The sequence below is a fragment of the Aplysia californica genome, unplaced genomic scaffold (assembly GCF_000002075.1).
Source record: "Aplysia californica isolate F4 #8 unplaced genomic scaffold, AplCal3.0 scaffold00088, whole genome shotgun sequence".
NCBI lineage: Eukaryota > Metazoa > Mollusca > Gastropoda > Aplysiida > Aplysiidae > Aplysia > Aplysia californica.
The window spans coordinates 396155-416694 of NW_004797358.1; the positions used below are offsets into that span (position 1 = coordinate 396155).

General features: G+C 37.5%; 2 protein-coding genes across 3 annotated transcripts in view; one reads left to right on the plus strand and one right to left on the minus strand.

Annotated features, from left to right (window-relative positions):
- Positions 1 to 12135, plus strand: part of LOC101854486 (eukaryotic translation initiation factor 2-alpha kinase) — a gene marked incomplete in the record, with an annotated part of 22035 nt that extends 9900 nt beyond the window's left edge. Inside the window, 9 exon segments of the mRNA XM_013080474.2 lie at positions 469 to 610; positions 983 to 1088; positions 1855 to 1952; positions 2831 to 2953; positions 3379 to 3522; positions 4137 to 5097; positions 7188 to 7355; positions 8340 to 8504; positions 9286 to 12135. Of these exon segments, the coding sequence (XP_012935928.1) occupies positions 469 to 610; positions 983 to 1088; positions 1855 to 1952; positions 2831 to 2953; positions 3379 to 3522; positions 4137 to 5097; positions 7188 to 7355; positions 8340 to 8504; positions 9286 to 9438 (2060 nt within the window).
- Positions 12136 to 16379: 4244 nt separating this feature from the next.
- LOC101846124 lies at positions 16380 to 20533 on the minus strand. 2 transcript variants are annotated; one of them, XM_005094705.3, is made up of 3 exons: positions 20375 to 20533; positions 18726 to 18865; positions 16380 to 16812 (listed from the first exon to the last, which is right to left on the minus strand). In XM_005094705.3, the coding sequence occupies exons 1-3, from the start codon at positions 20398 to 20400 to the stop codon at positions 16517 to 16519; spliced, it is 462 nt and encodes a 153-aa protein (XP_005094762.1). In that variant the 5' UTR covers positions 20401 to 20533; the 3' UTR covers positions 16380 to 16516. The 2 variants fall into 2 exon arrangements, with proteins under 2 accessions (XP_005094762.1, XP_012935935.1); XM_013080481.2 differs by lacking the exon at positions 20375 to 20533 and adding an exon at positions 19906 to 20070.
- Between the last annotated feature and the right edge of the window lie 7 nt (positions 20534 to 20540).

The following is a 20540-nucleotide window of genomic DNA, read 5'->3' on the forward strand; positions in this document are numbered from 1 at the left end:
GGGAGGGGGGGGGTTCAGAATAAAAAGAAAGTAACATTTACTTTTTGTTTAAATTTATGTGATGTTGAATACTTACCTTGAAGAGGCCATGATTTTTAAAACAATTGATTTTATTTGGGTAGTTTGAAGAATGTAAGGAAATTTCATTCTGATCTTTTCTAACAGAAGACTCAAATTTTTAAAAATGTTCATTGTAAAGTTGTCCCTTGGACACTATGCTTTTTATTTCCAGTTCTTTCGCTGATTGAGAGTCGTCTTCTCATGACTTGAGGTGGGGTTTATTTGCGATACATTTTCTTGGCTAGTTCAAATTGGTTGAATGCTTCATGTGGTTTTAATGTTTATTCGTCAATAAAAACATATATTTCTTTTTAAATGTGTTCTATAAAAGTAACCACAGAGAACTCTATGAAAAGACTAGATTTTGCCATATATATATATCTTGCACTTACTTCTTTTTTTTCTCAGACACAGGGTATTTTCTGTATCCTGAGTTCCGAGATTCGCGGGCTCCCCGCGTGAAGGACATATTGCGCTTAGAAAATTTGCAGCAAAAGGAAGAGACTAGTGGCTTCATAGAGACATTTCCTGCTGCTTTTTGGTTCTACTGGTAAGTGGAAGACTGCACACATTTTTGCTTGAAAATAATACATTTTTTCCTCTGTTTATTTCAATAATTATTTTTGGTGTAAAAACTCTGATGACTTTATCTTCACCCTGTATATATGTACTTTGTCTTTTAGAATTGATTTACTTTACTTATAGTCCATAACTGTAAAATAATGTCTGTAAAATAAAATAAAGTAACATAACAAACATTCTGAAGCATAAATCTAATCAGCAACAAAATTGGCTGGAATTATTTTTAACTTGAACCACTCACCATAAAGGTGCTTTAGGGTATGAATTTCAGTATTGTTATCTTATCCTTTTGTCTGTTGTGATATTTGTATCATGGTTTTCTTTTTCTTTTTTACCACAGGAAAGAATTGTTTGGGATCAGTGTTATCCTGATTGGGATTCAGCTTGCTATTTCCCGCTTTTTAGGTCCAACCCTTCCTCTCGCTCACAGCTCAAGTTCTAGCTTGGTAAGCTGTATATATCTCAAGACATATACTGTCGCCTATTTTGTGTCTATTAGTTTCCCTGAGTCCTGTTAGATAGGATCACGGCGGAATGTTGTGAGCAGGAATTAAGAAATAGTCAAACCTGTCTAAGACGATCACCCATTGTCTAGAGTGGTCAACTTCGGCAAATGATCATCTTGGATCCAAACTGGGAAGAGGTCATTTGTACAGGTGGTCATTGAAACAGGTTCTACTGTACTAGCAGTGGATGTGGGATTTCACAGATCATACTCGGGTAATTTAAGAATAAAATGGGTTGATATTTGAATGTCGTACAAGATGGAAATTCAATCAAAGAGTCACATCAAAGTGTAAAAAGCAGTGCACAGACCCTACAAGTTTCATGGGTATCAGTAGACGGGCGTACACATAACATAATTAAAGGAAGGACAAATGTGAAGAGTTTTCAAAGTGAGGAGGTAACATTTTGTAGAGCCTAACACTACTGGCAGTATGGTATTTGCAGACTGAAAATTTGATAAGGATAGGTGAAGAATTGGGGCAGAATCTTTCAATTCAGAATCTTGAAGATATTATTTTAATTGCAATGCATCTGTTGCCGCCAAAAAAAAGTTTTACAAATATCTTATTCAAAATTTGTTTGGTCACTTTAGGGTAACCAAAGGTATTGTTGTGTAATTGTTATCATATGGTATACATGGTTTGACCATTTTGCATGTATTCAGCATGACAAGAGAAACAAAAAAGTATGATAACATTTTTCTAGGTACAGAGCAGTGACAGTCTTCAAGCAATGTTGAGTGCCTCAGATAGAAAGCCCATGCCAGTGGAAGGTGTTCCAGCAGTGGAGAGCTATGTTTCAAGGTTTGTTTTGTCTTGCTGTTCTTCAATATACTCGGCCGATATGAGTGATGTGAGATATTAATTGTACATATTTGTGAGAAAATTTTATGGGGAATGGTTTCACAACTAAGAATTGATAACAGGGCTGCCCATCCTTACGAATTTGGTGAAATTGTTACGATTTTTATTCAATTTTACGAAAATGATTTAAAATTTCTGTTACCCCAAACCACTGCCAACCTTCCTGCTGAATGAGGTGAGAAAAACTACCAGACACGAACATTCTACGTCACGTGCCGCTATCTAACTTTCACTTCCCCTTTGCGTTGAGCCCTTGTAGTCGCTCAGTACCACTTTGCCCTGAGGAAAAACGTTGGTCTTTAGAAGTGCTAAGCCAGGAGTAAGTCAAACATTACGTTGACAAGGTGGTCGAAAATTCCCGCCCTTTTGTGTTGTGGGCGACTGCCTAGGCCAATGAGAGAATTTTCTTAAAAAATAGATCAGTCTGAAAATTTACACAGTTTCCTGTGGTAGGTACGTGGCGTGATGTGATGTATTCTGTAGTCCCAAAGATTTCTTTTGTTTTTGCAAGCAGTATAAGTAACTAACCCCTGTTGACAGCCTTGTGATAATCAACATGTTCCTAATTCTAGTACGAAAGCTGCTGCTGTGAATGATTCCTTCTTTTTTAACTATTGATCTGGTAAAATATATATTTACTTTCATGACTTAAACTTATTGATCTTATCACATAATGCCATTACAAATTTGTGTATATATCATGGAAATATATTTTGTACTCCGTGTTGACCAAAGAAAAAAATAGGCATGCTGTCACACAGCGTTACGGTTATTTGTGACCTGTGTATGATTATCCGGTCTGTTTTTCTTCTCTGTAGATTTGACACAGACTTTGAGTGCCTTCATTGTCTGGGTAAAGGAGGATTTGGGATTGTCTTTGAGGCCATCAACCGGTTTGATGACCAACATTATGCTGTGAAGAGGACAATTTTGCCTAAGAGGTAAAGTGATGCCAACAGATGTACTTAGGACATGTTACATTCCAAAATTCTACTCCTGTCTTTGTCAGATACCAAGCACAAATGGCACACCATTAGCTGGAGCTGTAAGTACAGAAAATTGTTGACTGACCAGCAGTATGACTGTAAAAGTGCTTTAGTTTACATTTTGATGTAATGCAGAGTTTAAAAGTATCTGTGTGAGCATTCCCATTTTGAAAGGAAAATAAAATTGTAGGCCTACCCCTCCAGACAGTTAATATTGTTTTGCTCTTATAAGAGATCAAAAGCTTATCTTTTTTTAAATGTTTTTTTTTTGTATTAGTCTATCATTGCTCTGATCATGGCATGTTAAATGTATTGTTTCTATGTTATTCTAAAATGACATATTATATGTATCGCATGTCATCATATTTATCTTATTCCAGTGAGGGTGCTAAGGAGAAAGTCCTGAGAGAAGTTCGAGCCCTAGCCACGCTGGAGCATATTGGGATTGTGAGATATTTCAACGCCTGGGTGGAGTCTCCGCCAGCCGGCTGGCAGGAGGAGAAGGATAAACAGTTTCTTTGCAGGTAACTTGTAGATAAGTGAAGGTAATCTTATACCACATGTGAACATTTAGTGTGAAGGTGTTCTTTTTGATGAAGTCACCACTGCAGGTCTACGGATATTTTTCTCTATTGTTTAGTTATTTAAATCCTTTACTGTTTTGTTTTCTGTCTCACATTTGAGAGAGAAACGGTATTATATCCTGTCGAAATTTTCAGAAATGGCCCCCAATTGTTCAAGAGAAAAGTAGTTGTCTTAGACTGGTGGACATAACGGATTGTGTCATTATAATATAGAAAAAGCACGGGGGGGGGGGGGGGGGGGTTGGCCTTTTGGGCAGGTTGTTGTTAAAGCAGATTCGACTTTATATTTTAGAGGCGTTGCAGATGGGGAAGGCTAGGAATAAAATGAAAGTTACCATTTTTGTTTCTTTTTTTCCAAACTCATTATCTTATTCATAGATTTTGTGTGTATGTGGGGGAGGGGGTGACTCACATTCCTTCATAAGTAAGGAGCTGCTTTTTGAGCATCATTAAGCAGCTGCATTGACTTTTATGTAGTAATAGTTCGAGTTAATAAAAATTTTCTTTATGTATTTTGAAAGTATTAGCAGAAGTTTTATTCTGGTCTGTTTCAGTGATGCATCGGGGCCCACATCAGGACCTACCTCCTACGGTGTTCAACCTTCATATTCACCAAGTCATCAAATATCTGCCCCTCCCAATGCCCCAAAACATAAGGGCGCTGCAAAAATGATCAAGACTCCTCCTGATATTGCCAGAGAGGCAGATCTGGAAACAGATTCCATCGTGTTTGAATCGAAAGATTCCATGGGAGGAGAGGTTCCTCAATATAAAAAGTCTGGCAGTGAGGAGTTTTCCGTACATTCCTTTCTTGATGATAACAGCGTTGGAGATGAGAGCAGTGTTGGCGGTCAGTCCTCCTCTCGTGCCAACAAGTGTTTGTTCCAGCTCAATTCTTTCTCAAAGGACAGTGAACCACAGGACTGTAGTCTCTCCGACACCCAGTCCAGCATTCCATTCTCTGCCTATACTCATTCCTCCAAACATTCCCATGCAACTGATCGAGATCTGGAAGTGACTGATGACAGCATTGTGTTTGAAGGAACAAACAGTGCTGATAATGTATTTCACAGGAGAAATAATGTGGAATTGACAGATGACAGTATTGTTTTCGAAGACACAAACGGTGCTGCTGGTCAATTTCATGACCAGAAAAATGTTTGGCTGTCTCAAAGTGATAATCATGACGTTCCGCATTCTTCAGCAGACAGTGGGACGGGCACTGAGAACAGTGGTCACTTTTCTCTCCACCACGGCCCGGACCACACTGTGGACATTTCCCCCTCTTGCCGTGCAGATACTGCTGAGAAACAGGGGAACAAAAAGAGTGATTCCTCAGGGACGAAATATTTCTTATACATACAGATGCAGTTGTACAGGAAAGAGACACTAAAGGATTGGCTCTGTAACAACACCTTGAACAGAGGTCGCCAAACTATTCTCGACATATTTGATCAAATTGTGTGTGCAGTGGATTATTTGCACCGATGTGGCCTCATGCACAGAGATCTCAAGGTAAGAATGCATCTATTGTTATATTATATGCACTTCAGGGCTGTTGGAGTTGTGCTGTGTATGTTGTAAATTGATAGAAACTCTTGTGGTCTACCCCTTATTTTTCCCTCCTCAGCCTGATTTTATATTTAGTCAATGTTGTCATTATGTTAGTGAATTGTGTTGTTGTACAATGAGATGAATATTCAAACCAAAACAAAATTATAGTTTTTGCTCTGAAAGGACCATTAAGATAGTATTATGTTAAAAAGTAAAAAGTTTTTATATATACAGTCAAAATTGTCTGAGACAGCCACCCATTAAGTGTACGTTTAGTCAATATGAGAAAAGAGCCTGAAAACATCCCAGACAAAACTACTACCTCAAACTTTTTTTTAGCTGGTTCACGTAAGAAGTCTTTGGTGGCCACAATGAACATAGCAAATTATATTAATCTGAGATCGTTATCAGACTTTGAAATAATTTTTAAAATATGTAGGCTACTTTTTTCCAACAAACACCTTATATATATATATATGCTAGGTGTTATTTTTTTTTTCATAAAAATGTTGTGTAATGTTCAAAGAAATTTTGTGTGGCTTCCTGCTAATAGTTAGATACATAAGGTAGATCAAAATGTTGTGTAGACTGTAAGGGAAGATTATAATGAGAATGGTTTTGGCTCCGTGGCTAGTCAGTAAATATCTCATGCCAGAGGTCAGGGGTTCAAACTTTCACACACCCCCACCAGGGCAGTGCTACTGACTGAAGTTGTCTTTAGGCCATTCCTAAAGGGGGGATATTAACATGTTCCTATGCACCGTAGAATTGTAAATGGGCTGATTTATCAATCATTGATCAATCAATTCAATGTCATCCTCATACTCTGCCGGAACAACATAGGGGGAACTGCTGCTTTTTCTTTCCTCATCCTTACTATCGTCGTTTTTCCTCTACTTCTTTTGTATGTTTGTTACTCTCTTGTGAACTGCTATTTACTGTGTGCCTTGATAGTTGCAGCAGACTTTTTGTGCTGTTGAGGCTTGAGAGGTGAGCAGAGTAAGCCTGATTTCCCCGTTTGGACTTCTCTATCCACCCCTTGGCGCTCAGATAACTGCTGTTGTGAGTGCCGCAAAACTTTACTAAAACAAACTAACCTTCACTTGCCCAATTCCAAAGTACAAACTGTATTTGTCTTAAAAATGACTTAGCTCATTTTTACTCAGTGGTAACATGCACTTTTTTCTATCTCACACACATACACACACAAGTTTATACAGACAAACAGAGAGTGTTATTCTGTATTTACCACCCAAGTTGTTGTTGTTGTTGTTGTTTTTTGGGGGGGGGGTGTTTGTAATTTGTAATGTGTGACATCTTGGTGAAATCAGGCCCTCGTCAGATTAATGAAATCGAAGAAACTGACATTTTTCCCGACTATTGGGCAATTTTTTAATCTATATTATTTAGATGCACATTTCTGTGTGGATTTTACAGAAAAACAACAAAAGCATAAAAATGTACATTTCTGTTTGGATTTTACAGAAAAACAGTAATAGACATTTTTTTAAAATATAGATTTGGAGCTACTTAGTACACCCAAGCTTTGGAAGTCACCAAACTTTGGCGGCCATTTTTCACTAATTTTTTCCTCCCACACTAAATGACCCTACCTCCTTCAAAGGCAAATATCTTGACCTTTTTATCCGAGATAGATGGAGATTTTTTTCACCAAATGCAAGACAAGTAAACTAGCTTTAAGACTTTACCAATACTCTGTCGAAAAATTGACAAGCACCTGATTCCACCATGTTGTCACTTACTTATATGTGTATTGTTTGCCTTAATCTTGCATTTGTGACATTATTTTCAAGTAGGCTACTTCTTTTGTTATCATGCAGAGAGGGCAGATTTTTATTCTTGTATTTGACTTAAAGATTCTGTGTAGAAAAATAATAGCATAAGTTCTCTCCTTTCAGAATAGGGCTTTCTTCCATTTCAGAAAGTGTTTACCCAAAAATGCTTAGTGCTTAGTATTTTGTTTTAAATCTATACTATAATTCATGCTTTTCCCTAAATAGTGAAACATTTTTAATCTCTTTTTGTCCCAGCCCTCCAACATTTTCTTCTCTAATGATGGGGTGGTCAAGGTGGGGGATTTTGGCCTGGTCACTGCCCTCAATGTAGAGCAGGGTCAAGAAGAGAAAAAGGAGTTGTCGAAGACACCTGGTCGCCATACAGCAGAAGTTGGAACCACTTTGTATATGAGTCCAGAACAAGTAAGTATCTGTTCACATTTGAATTTGAGCTGCTCCAGTGGAGGGAAAAAAAAAATAGAGCCTTTGATTGCACTCCTGTATGAGGCGCAATCCCTCTAATGATGGAAATATGCAAGTGAACTTATGCACTCACCAAATGTACCTGTTGATCTATGTTTACTTTTATGTATTGCACCTGCCTTTGTTTCTTCCCACTTCTCGTACTTTAAACTTTTTTGAAGAGGATGACTGCTCTTCTTTCAAAATGAAACCCTTCTTTGTGAAATGTACTGTGATTGGTTGATACTAGAAATGGAAACAAAGGGTAATTGATAATAGCTGGCCAATGTTCTGCATTCAAACTTTGTTCTTTCTGTCATTAGTGACCTACGGTATTTTGCTAATAAAAATGAAATTCGCTGAATATTTATTAACCACTTTATGATCATTCACGGATATAGTAGGCCTACTATTCAACGATATATATTGATGCTGCTTAAAGTGATGACATTCAGAAATGTGAGAAGAGGTTGAGTACTGTGAAGTGCTTGGCCTGTAGAGAAAAGATTCAGTCATGTTTTAGTTATTGAATATGAAAGGTAAAGGGTAGTGTTCCGAACTACTGAGGTAGTTTGTCCTTATGATGGAGACTTGAAAATAATTCAGACGTAAGGAAGAAGGAAGATTTTCTGCTTTTTTTTTTTCATTGTGTTTTTACTTTGGTCTACTGATAAACTTATAGTCTTGTTCCACTTTTTGTGTGATTTTGATTTGAAAATGCCTTAGTTTATGAAATGATCTTTGTATTAATTTGTAGTAAATAAAATCACTATTAAAAGGGTTTAAAAAGAGTTTGTACGCTCTGGCATAATTATACTGAATGTGACATGAATGTCTTGTATATAAAAAAGTCTTTTCACTAAAATTGAAATTTGTCTCATTTTTGTTAAGTCTTTGTATTTATTGCTTGTTTATATCTTTTTGTATTGATCTTGTCTTCAACAGATTGCCAGAAAACCATATGATTTCAAAGTGGACATATTTTCATTGGGACTGATCTTTCTGGAACTGTGGATTCCTTTCTCTACTCAGATGGAGAGAATAAGAGCCTTAGAAGAGGCGAAGAGACAGATCTTTCCTTCCAATTTCACCAGAGAGTTGCCCGTGGAGGTAGTTATATCATGTTTTTCATAGGGCCAAAATATAACCATACATTCTATCTAGCATACACATAGCAAAATACATTCATAAGGAACAGATTTTCAGAAACTGAATTGTTTCTTATACAAGTATTTCTTTGTAGTTAGATGCATAGCCTACATGGCAAAATTGATTGATAACAAAAAGATTTAAGCATCACACTGATTTCACTATGTGCTTGCAATACTGTACATAATAATATGTATACCATACACTCAACATTTTTGCTTAAAATTTTTGTCTCTTCATTCTAGGTGCCTGATATAGTTGTCACAGTATTTTTCTCTTCTTATTGTTCTTAATGTCGGGCAATTCATTCTTAGGTGACCAAGGTTGTTTCTTTTATTGTTTTGGTGAAGCTTACATTTGGCATGGGATGATAAGTTTTTGGGGGGGTTTTTTGTTTCTTTTTTCCTGCATCAGAACAAAGGCTTACTCTCCCCTGTTAGCTTCTTTTTTGCCAGTGTTCTTCACCAGACATGTTGACATTATAGGATGTGCCACATGATTTCTTTATTTTTTTTCACCAAGCAGCTGGCGGTGTGGTTGCTAAGAGGAGCACATGTGTAAGATTACCATTTTTCTCCTCACCAATTAATGGTCGTCTTGGACAGGTTCAACTGTACTTTTGCCTCTCTGAACTTTTACGAGGGACCAAATAATGCAACCTGGACACTAAAATCTGTCAAGCTACAGTTGAAAAAAATAACAGTAAAGTTATAAAGCAACATTTTCATGGTTTCATCCTCAGTGTGAACTTGTGAAAGAGATGACTGCTGACAAAGCGGCATTGAGGCCAGCCACAAGAGACATCCTTGACCATCCACTGCTGAAAGACTTTGCACCAACAAGGATGGGTGACATTCGGAGAGTTCGCACTATTTCAGACAACAGCAATAGCTAAGATGCTTCCTGGTACAAATGCTATAGAGAGATTTTCATTTTTGTTCAACCTTTGTATATTATGTCCTTAGTTTCAATATGTGTAGCAAAGCAACAAAATTAGTTTCATGTTGCACTCAGCTATTTCAATGTATTGGACGAGACCTGGATTTTTTTCACTACTGTGTTGTTTCTGACTTCTTGACTTCAAGTAATTCTTAACTGAACAACCAAATCTGCTTGACATATACTGTTTTCACCCCGTTGCCATCCCTAGTGTTTTATTATTATTATTATTATTGAAATGGGACAGGTGACTGCTTTTGTTGTGTTGCTACACGAGTATATGTGTGGGTGTGAAAACATGGGGCACAATTATTCTGTGGTCCCTTACATGACCCTCATAACCCACGTTTTGTTAAATGAGAAAAAAAAAATTGTTTATTCAAAGTTCAATTGAAATTGAGACAACTTGTATATGGGTTAATTGTTGAATGTACCACAGATCTTTCAGCATTTTGCATAAAATATAGGGGCTTTTCCATGTCAAAGATTTGGATATGGTTCTTGTTTGGTTGTTCAGCTACATTTTGGAATTTCATTAAAGTTTCCTACACCCCCTATCTTTGGGTATGAAGGGTCTTAGTCTCTGTGGTTAAGGACCAAAAAACTTCAAGATCCAAAGTGGACGCTGCTCTTTTACAGACATTTGCCTAGGAAAGTCCAGAATTGTCTCAAACCTGAACTGAAAAAACATAATGAAATCATGTTTTTAGAATTACAAATGAGCATGAGACTGGTGTTGACTTTACCTGTCTGTCGGGCTGAGGCAGAAAATAATTATAGAGGCACACCCCCCCAGGGGATTAGCAGTAGATATGAGCAGGTCGGGATTGATGGACATAATATTATTGCAAGGAAAAAAAGACTGCAAAGCAGGAGTGATGAGTAGATAACACACTTTGCTTGTTCCTTCATCATCTTAGTAAGCTTTCATAGTGAGGCCAAAAAAAAGGTACTGTGATAGTAAAAATTGAGGCTGGGTGGATACAAGTAGATAGAGGGGGGAGAGGGGGACACATTGTAAAGACCACGTCATCCTAGGTCAGTTGTGGCTCCACTTAGTTTTGTGGCCTGGTGACTGACCCAACTCACTCCCAGGTGACCTACGGTAATGACACATTTATTCAAGTGTTTCAACCTGGGTTGGAAAAGTCTGATATCATTAGGATGGATGATACCATACCGCATAGAATTGGAACTTCTTGTGGCTAACTGGGATCAATAACAAAATCTTGACAAGTTTTGTTGGGTTTTTTTAATGATAAATGAAATCCTTCTGGATTGATTGGAAGAACCGTTAACCTATATTTTTTAGGGCAGAATTAAAACTGGTATATATGTGCAGCTATGTTTTCAGTAGAGTTTGTTGAATGGATGCATTATTTCCTTGTAGATTTTTATTTTCACTTGGAATTTTTTTTAGGTTGGGTCATGTGATGTTATAGATACCTAACATTGTCAAGTGACTTCCCTTGACGGGTCATGAACACTTTGGAGAGGATAATTTGTCTTCCATATTGTCAAGTGCGTCTGAAAAATAATTATCAAAGTAGTTGCTCAAACAAAAGTTGTTATATGTTCCTTGTAGATCTACTGAATGTAACGGAGTAAATGTGAACTTCACCATTTTTTTTGGTTGATCATAATTTTGTCTTATAGAAAATAACTCTTGACTCTCATATTTATTTATCACCTATGGGACCGGCGGACAAGTGTACTCGCGAAGCCCGACTGCTTCCCCGGGACTGTAGACAAGTGTACTCGAGGGCAAAGTGACCTAGATCTGTTGATTGTTCTCCAAATATACCTATCTTTCGTTTTCCCCATGATTAATTCCATTTAAATGTTTTGCTTCCGGTTCTTGGCAGTTAAATGGGGGAAGAGCGATAAAATGAGTTAAGAAAAGGTATTTCTCCGAACCTGAGGTGCTCGACAAAATTAGTCTGGAAACAGACAGTGTTGACTCGGACTATATCATTGATTATTTGGATCAAGAGTCTTCAAATCAAGAAGAAAGTGATGACAGTGACAGACTGATCTGGAAACAGTTATCATTGATTGAGGAACAATTTGTAACTCTAAAAGAAGATCTAGATCTCTTAGGAACTGGCTCTGGACAAAAGCGTACTGTTACATAATTGATTACACCTAAGTGACTCAGTGGAAGCACTGGAAGGACCCTCGGCAACATTTTGGAGAGAGCAACGGAGCATCAATGGACATGTCCTGAGTGCAGGGATTTTGCTTCCTGAAACAATGAACAATGAAGTGACTCAAACCAAAAAACTTTTTCAATAAAAATGTGTTTTAGCATTGGGAAACATATTCTTATATCAGTTTGGTGAAGTTTCATGTTTATAACTTTACAAGAGGCTGAGTTGCCCACAGTATAGTTTTTAGTGTGGATTTTCATCCATGGATAAGTATTCTCAGAGGATGGGGTTCTAAGTTAGAACTGGTTTGCATTTACTTCCTTTTCATAGTGTTGTAATGAAAGCACAGGCAGGGCAGTACTTTTTGTATCCTCCTGTATGATGAGGTATTTGAGATACAGTGCAGCCTCTCAATAACAACATCGTCGGGACCAGGAAAAAATGTCGTTATAGAGTTGTCGGTATAGAGAGGAGGCAACCAAAAATTACTAATGATATAAAAGGAAAAAACAGTGACCTGGGCATTATATCGCTATACAGAGGATGTCGTTATATCAAAGGTCGTTATAGAGAGGTTGCATTGTATGTGTACGGGGTACTTAATTCAGTGTACTTTACAAGGTTATTTTGTTCTCTGAGTAAATGCTTTAAAGCTTTTTTTTATGCTATTATTATTGTCTAAGATAATTTGTGGGTCCAACAGTGTTGTTTGTGCTTTCTTTGCCTGTGGTCTTCAGACTTTGTGGTTGAATAAAACATAGCTCACTTTACTTCAGAGTCAGCTTATAGCTTGATGCCTAATCCTCAGCCGCTTCTTTCTTGCACTACTTTGATTAAAATGGGGGGGGGGGTTTTGTTTGCTGATTTCATCTAAAAATTGATTGGGAGTTTTTAAAAAAAATAATCCTTATTAAGTATTTTATGTAGGGTATACTTGTTTTAATTTCAAGCATTGTTGGTGTATTTCTTTCAGTATTAAGAAATTTTGTTCAGCGACAACACCTTTCTCATTCTTTTGAATGATAAATGGGTTTGCACAGCATACAGCATAAATTAAGTATTACACAGCAAGCAATGTTTTGATTCAGCTTATTGTCCTTTGACTGGCAAGTGTTCCATAGCATCTCAAGAAAATCTCAGTAAACTAATTAATAACGGACAGTGATAATTATATGTCCTTTGTAAGATGTGTAAAATTGTACATATTTTGGTTTCAGTTCTACTGGACTGCTGGATCAGTGTATAGTGTAACTTTTCTTTTTTTTTAAATCATCATTCTTTGGGAATCCATATTATGTCCTTATTACATGTAGTTTATTAATATACACCCTTCACTTTTTGTTAACTGATGTCTCTAAATGAGATGTGAGGGTGCCATTGTTGGAACACCACTTGTTTATTAACATTCTGGAATAGCTTTGAACACATCTTTGTCCTCAGTTGTGACAGTATCAGCTTTGATATCATAGCTTTTCCTTCTGTTATAATGAACTACAAATGTTTTCTTTCTGGCTGCCAAGATGTGTTTTTGGTGGACAGTGAAGCAATAACACCAGATAATACTAGCGTGGGACCAGTTTAACAGTCTATCCTATCTACTTTCCTTAATATAGAGAAGGAATGAGTCAAAAATTGGTCTTTTCTTAATCCTTTCTTAAAATGCGTTCTTGATATTTATTGTGTGAAAGTGGGTAGTCTTGAACTTGAAGTTGAAGCAAATCATATGCTTAAACTTAAACAACTTTTATGGCGTAGAAGTATTATGTTAAGGGCATTTACAGTAGATTTTTAAATTTTATTCTTCAATTTAGCTCTCCTCCGTATTAATTAGTTTAGCTTAACCATTCTCATTTAAGTAGGCCATATTATATGTTGCTTACAAAGGATTCTTTTTCAATTCCACATGATAGAAAGTCAACTGTTGGTCATTTCTCAGAGAAAACTGAGTCACTCAAATTCTGCCCTCAATATTAAGTTAAATGTATGTTGTTGCATTGGTGATCTAGCTTATGTAGGGATTGTAACTAAAAGGTCATTAGTTCAAATCTTTTCAGGGGCCTGCTGTTATGTCCTTGGGAAAGGCACTTTACACAAATTATCTCGCTTCACCTAGGTGGAAATGGGTACCTAGCTATAGATGGCGAAAGATTTTGTTAGTTTGTTAGTGTTTGAGCTTGCACTGTATGCTTCCCAAGAAGCGGAGAAAGTGTTTGAGTGTTCTAGAGTGTGATTGGGTAATATAGATGAAAAGCACATAGAGCATGGCGCTGATGATAGATATATGCTATATAAATGTAGATCTGGATCTAGTTAATATAATTTTTATTATTATAATGAAACTTTAGCTATGTCTCATTCTCCACATGGTTACTGCTTACAATTATTAAGTGACATGTAATTTCGACAAGTTGTTCTTTAAAAGTATCTTTAGGAGTAGTAGTTATGGAAGAAAATGTGAACAATTAATATAGTTGCTGTTACTTTGATAACCTCTGAATGACATTGTATGAGTTTTTAAGATTTGCTTGAGGAGTATGCACAGAATCATGTGTGATTTTGAGTACCGGTACAATTACCCTATAATAATTTGTATATATATACAGTATATAAAAGTACATATTTGCTTTGGTTTCTATATTTTATCCAATTTGTTTGCAAAGCTATGTCCATGTTTTCTTATAATTTGCGTGCTTGTTTGTTCTTCAGAGATATCACTGATGAAATTGTACGGTGTACATGAGATTACAGATCTTTTCAAACAAGTTAAAACATGTGCTTGTAAATTGTAAATTTTGAATTTCAAATGTAATGCTAGTCTTGTGTGGAGAGTTAAATGTTATGAGATACTAAATCTCTTGACTGTCATCTGTATTTATGAAATTAAATCATAATGACTGGATAAATATAATAGCTTATTTATAATGCAAGATGCTTGGTCATTGTGTGTCTTATGCACATTGAAACTTGACTGGTAAAGAATAAAATTCTTGAAATCTTAAAATACATTATACTTTCTTCTTTCGATTGTTTGTAAATTTTTTGTGAAGTTGCTCATATGTGCATATGATATAGTCAAACTCAGATATAACAGGACAGACGGGACCGGCAGTTTTTCCCTGTAATAAGCGAGTCCTGTTATAACTGTTATCAAGGAAAACTACCACTCTGTACCTTGCATCTTCAGCCTACTGTATATACTCGATTACCGCAGATCCTTTTCCAGTGGGCTGTTTTGCTAACACTAACAACACTGAGACAGAATCGATCAGTGACCCCAGCGCTGTGGGGGTGGGGGGCGCGGCATGTGTTTGAAAGTTTGTGTTTAGGCAAGCGATCAACCAAACAGGTGAAATGTCTTGATTGAGACAAATTTTAATAATTTGACGGATCGAAAGCAAGTTCATGTGCTGCAAGATCACTGTTATATCAGAGTCGGTTCAAATTGAGCCCTGTTATAGCCAGGTTCATCATATTACTTACATCTATTTAGAGCAAAAAACAAGGGATTTGATTTGCCACTGTTATATATCCAAGTTCTTGTAATAACAGAGGCTGTTAAAAATGGACTGGACTGTAGTATATGTGAGGCATCATGGTGAATCAGGAACTCGTGAAGAAACCAGCATTCTTCCGATGGTATGGCAACATTGATGAAATTTTTGCTTTTTTGACTGAGCACCTTTAAAATGGTTTTAAAAACAAATTTCTGTGTAGATTTGACTGAAAATCGTTGATTAGAAACATAAAAGATGTAAATTTCCACTTTCCAAGGACTTTCCAGCTGTGGAAGTTACTAAACTTTTTCTGCCATTTTCTTGCTAGTTTTAACAAATCACGTGGACTTTACTGTACCTCATTTTGCTTGATATTGATTCCAGATTACATGTACCTTGTCCTCCAAAATGTACACTCAAAAAGTACCGGTAATCAATATATCTTCAAACTATAAGAGTCAGAAGAAGTAGTTTGTAAAATATTGAAGTAGGCTACTATTCTTGATGAGAAGTACATGTATCATATGAACTTCTGTTAGGTGGAGTTAGTCATGAATTCAGACCAGCATCTCTGTGGCGTAGCAGTTAGGTGCTTTGCTGTCATACACGGGGGACCCGAGTTCAATTCTTTTTTTTTTTTTTTAAATGGTATAGGTTAACACCCCTATCAACACTATTAAGTTATTTAAGGGGCAGGACCTCCTAGTTTAACGTCCGTCTCCGATAGGACCGAGCCAAGTGGGAAGTTCGTGTAAAGTGTCTTTCCCAAGGACACAATGTCGGACCGAGCTGAGGCTCGAACCGTGTATCTTGGTCTTTCTGCTGGGGTGTTGTATCTCTCTCAGCCAGGATTAGCCCTGATAAGCAGGGTCAAAGCCGGCCTCCTAAATGATCTAAATTGTATTGATGGGGGTGTCAAACACCTACATCATATTTTTGTGTGTCACTATTCAACCAGTTGTACGTCATTGTGCAATGTGCTTTGCATCTCTTCAGACTACAGGTATTTCTATTAAAATGTATAAAAGTCACTTTAGTCAAATGGGTACATTCTTCAAGAATTGATAGTTCAACATATTTAAGAGTCAATCTCAATCAAGTTCAACAATTTTGGATGCTGATCAGATTAATCAGATTTTTTAAAATTATTAAACTGGAGAAAAGCGAAATGACTGAGGCAGACAACAAAAAAGACTCATTTTCTAAGGAAAAAAGACATACCGTTGAAACTAATAGGAAGGCCAACCCAGGTCTGCTTGCATCAATACTTTTATAGAGAATTTATTTATTCCAGCCTATTTCAACAACATCAGAAAAATTGCAAAACAATCAAATTGGCTGAAACTGAAACCTCATTTTGGTAAAAATGAAGTGATGGGTGAGCTTAATTTTAGCCCACTTTATCCTCATCAGCATCATCGACATCAAGTGCTGATTTGTCTGACATACACTGCACATTGTTGGATTTTTCATCGTTGACTTCGTTTGGCTGGTCCAATGGCAGTAGTGAATCTGTCTGGGATACTGGAGGTTCAGCGTCCGCGTTTAGTGAAGAGAACTCCTCACACGCCATTTTCTCTAAGTCTAGAGTGCATTCAACGCAGCTCTGGTCCATTTTCTCCAGTTCCAGAATCAGGTCGGGGCTGAAGAGGGTAGCGAGGTCCACTTCCAGCATATGGGTGCGCACTGGAAGAAATACATGTAAACGATTAGCTCTTGGGGGCACCAGTCATTTAGCAATATTGATAACGTCATCTGCATGTATCTAAAGATGTTTAAAAAGACCAGAGCCAAATTCACGCTCAGTGGGTGGTTGATGGGTGCTCTGACGTGATGTGATCCTTTCCTATCAAATATTAAAGGTCTGTATCACTCCTTCTCCTTTTCTGTGCACGTTACTCTCTAGTAACGCCTCTGATCTGTAGCACTTATATGACCTAGTTGTGTTGTAAGTGCCGTAAAACTTTTACCTAAGTTTTTAAATATATTATGTAATACATTATCATTTTAGGGTATGTTTTTTAAAAATTGTCCAACCCCAAGATCCACGTCCGGGGAGGTGGAAACGACAAAGTAGGGGATTGCTGGGTTCAACGAAGTACGGTGTTGCTTTATGCCACTGAGGCGTCACGCTAGCCGAGGAGGAGAACCCGGGTCATCCCGAATAGTTGCTGGCTAACAGGGCTCTGGTGAAACTGTGACAGGCCTAGCAAGTCGGCAGCGGATTCTTTATTGCTAAACAAAAAAACACACCAAAAAAACAATGAAAGAAAGAAACGGACTGATACAGACGGAAAACGACCTGGAAAAGTTAAAAGATTACGAGAAAGGATTTGTACTCTTAACATCTGTGGCCTCAAAGACAAGGAACAAGAACTCATTACTTTCATGAAAAGGTGGAGAATTCCAATACTTGGCCTGTCGGATTGCCGTTTAAAAGTAAAAGGAAGTGGGACCAAGAAAATACATGAAAGTGGTGGGCACAAATGATGTCATGCATCACATCCAACACCAAAGAATGAAATCAAATGGTTCGGACATCTCCTACGATTACCAACACACCATCCAGCACAAAGTGCCTACATTTTTTTAAAAATACGATGGCAACAAGGCTAGAGGGCTACCGAGAAAGACCTAGATAGATGGAGTCAGGGAAACATTAACCACCCACGGCATTTCCCTGACCCAAGCTCTCCGGCTGGCGACAGAGAGACGTCTCTTTCTTCCTGCGACATCCAAAAGGGTATAAGCGGCTGATAAAAGTAAAGTCCAGTGTGAGTTTGACCATATAGCCCTACATCTAGTGTATGTTATTTTGATTTCAGAGTGCAAAACTGCTGCAAGTCATGGTAAATTCAGACCTACATCGTAAAAATAAAGAAATATGTATACTATAAGGTCTACATGTAGCAGCTACGTTGGTTAGTTTCTGAGACAACCATAACTGTGAAAGTGTCTTTATTCTTTATGAGGAAACATGATTGTCTTACGGCTTCGTAGTAGTTGTTTTGCTCATAATGGTGAGTTTGTTGTTGTAGTTGTTGGTGGGTTTTGCTTTAATTTTTATTAGTAGCAGATGTTTTTATGCCACTATCGACACGATTTGGATCATATAGGGTGGTGGGCTTCCGACTATGCCAGTCAGGACCAAACCCTGGCTGAGAGGAATACAACTACATTGTATTACAACATCCCAGCAGAAAGATCAAGATACTCGATAAGGATTTCTCCACACTTGGGAATCGGGAGTCGAGTACCATGCATGCGGCAGCGAAACGTCTACTTACCGCTTTATCACAGACACCGGTTCATGATGAGGTAAAAATCCAGCATAAAAAAGGACCTGTAAACTGTAGCACGCCAAATTTTGGCCCGAAGAGAAAGAGAAAAGCAATCAGTACTGAATCTGACCGAAAACGAAGCTTTAAATGGGGCAAAAAGATGAGACAGCAGTTTTAAAAAAACAAACAATGGCGATGCAGATAGATAGATAGATATATTATATATATATATATATATATATATGTATAAAGAAATTTTTTAAATATATATATTGAAATTTGTATATTATTCTACTCTATGTAAGAAAAAGTAATAACCAGATAAGTTGAGAATCTGGTCCTGTAACGTCATCAAGTCCCTGTCGAAGCCATCCACGGATTCAAGAGCTTCACTCTGCTTGAAGTTTTTCACGGCTGCTGACAATTCAACTGCATTGCCTGTTTCTGCATTGTATTCCCTGAAGGAAAAGACAAAACTGAAAAAGTAAGCTTATTAAAGGGGGGGGGGGGGGGGGGGGGGCTACACCTGAAGGCTATCCCGCTTATTAATCGACCGAATTTTACCAAAATTTCACACATAGGCCTATAACAAGCATAGTAAGGAGCCTTAAAATCCCCAATCAAATTTGAGAAAAAAGTTTCGTTTCCATGGATACGGTGGCCATATTGGATTTAGTTTACATGTCTTGCGTACAATGAATACCGCACTTACTGCTCATGGAGATTGATTGTATTTTTACATGCGTGTTTACAAACATTAGATCTAAAAATTTGTCTGTTGGTTTTTTTCCTAAACGAATTAGAAATCTTTTAATGAATTTTTTCCTAAAGAAGTCTTCAAGTTTGCAAAAAAATTCGTGAAAATCTATACTCAAGGAACAAAAATCTATTTCATATATAAAAAATTCAACAGACGAATTTTTAGTATTACATCTTCTCTTCATTCTGTGAAAATTTAAGGGAGATTGGATAAAAAAAATGGTGGAGCTATTTTTAAAAAGTACAGACAAAAGTAGCGTTTTGAGAACTGCTGACAAAGAAAAATAAAATATCGACTTTATGAGGAAATGGTGGTGACAAACATGCCCGGTATGGGAAGGAGTGAGGTTTTGGGGGGTTCTGATGCAATGGAATAGTTGTAGGAGAGAGTGAGGAAGCTAAAAATGCCTACAACAACTCAAATTTCATAATTTTGAGCCGAATGCGGCAGGGTACAGGGACGAAATCCTACGTCCCCTTGATGTTCCTCTCCTGCAACAGATTGGACCCCAGGCAGTACTGGAGGACGACAACGCCACACCACATCGCGCACGCATCGTGGGGGACTCCCTGCAGAAGCGAGCTGTCACCTGCACGGACTGACCAGCTTGTAGTCCGGATTTGAACCCAACAGGGAACATTTGGGATCACATTGACCGGTGGATAAGGGACAACCACCCTCATGCACAAAACCTTCAACAACTCTTGGGCTGCCTCGTCCAGGAATGGCAGAACCTACCGCAACAAGTTCTCCGAAGGCATGTCCTGTCCATGCGTCGACGCTGTGCCGAGTGTTGGATTAACCAGGGTGGCTAAACCCGCTGTAGACTATGTTCATGAAAAACTATGGCTGTTCAGACTTTTGAAATCCCACCAGTGTGACTAAAACTCAATTTACATGAACTTCTCGTTGTTGTTGAAATCTGAAATTGTACACACTTAATCTAGAGAGTCGAAAGCATCATTTCTGAAAAAAGGAATAAATTTGGTTAAACTGTTCTTCAGTTATCTTTCTTTGAATTTTTGTTCCTTGACTTTTTGGTGCGAGTTTACTTATGATGGCCTCTGACGTAAAGAAAACAGTGCTGTTTTACGAAAACATTTAGATCTAGAAATCTAGATAGATAAATCTAGAGCTCTTGCGAGATAAAAATTTAAAAGGTGATCTTCTTAGTCTAGGCTGGTCTAGGCTAAGGGTTCAAACCAACCTTGATCCGTCGCCAGCCAAAGACATGCTACTCAAAATGGATAAAGCCACGTAGATCTAAATACACGTGCTCCCAACTTCAGTTCCAGTTTTGTCTTGAACAACTTCTTTGGTCGAATTCAGTCACTCAAACAGTGACAGAATTGAAATTTCAGCGGCAAAACTTG

Bases quoted from the DNA above. Each gene is read 5' to 3' on its own strand.
- LOC101846124 (XM_005094705.3), bottom strand. From the start codon at position 20,400: ATGTCTTTGGCTGGCGACGGATCAAG. The intron at 18,866-20,374 runs GTTGGTTTGAAC...CTTTTCCTTCAG, and splicing joins TTGGCTGGCGACGGATCAAG to GGAATACAATGCAGAAACAG. The intron at 16,813-18,725 runs GTTATTACTTTT...TATTTCTTCCAG, and splicing joins CCAGATTCTCAACTTATCTG to TGCGCACCCATATGCTGGAA.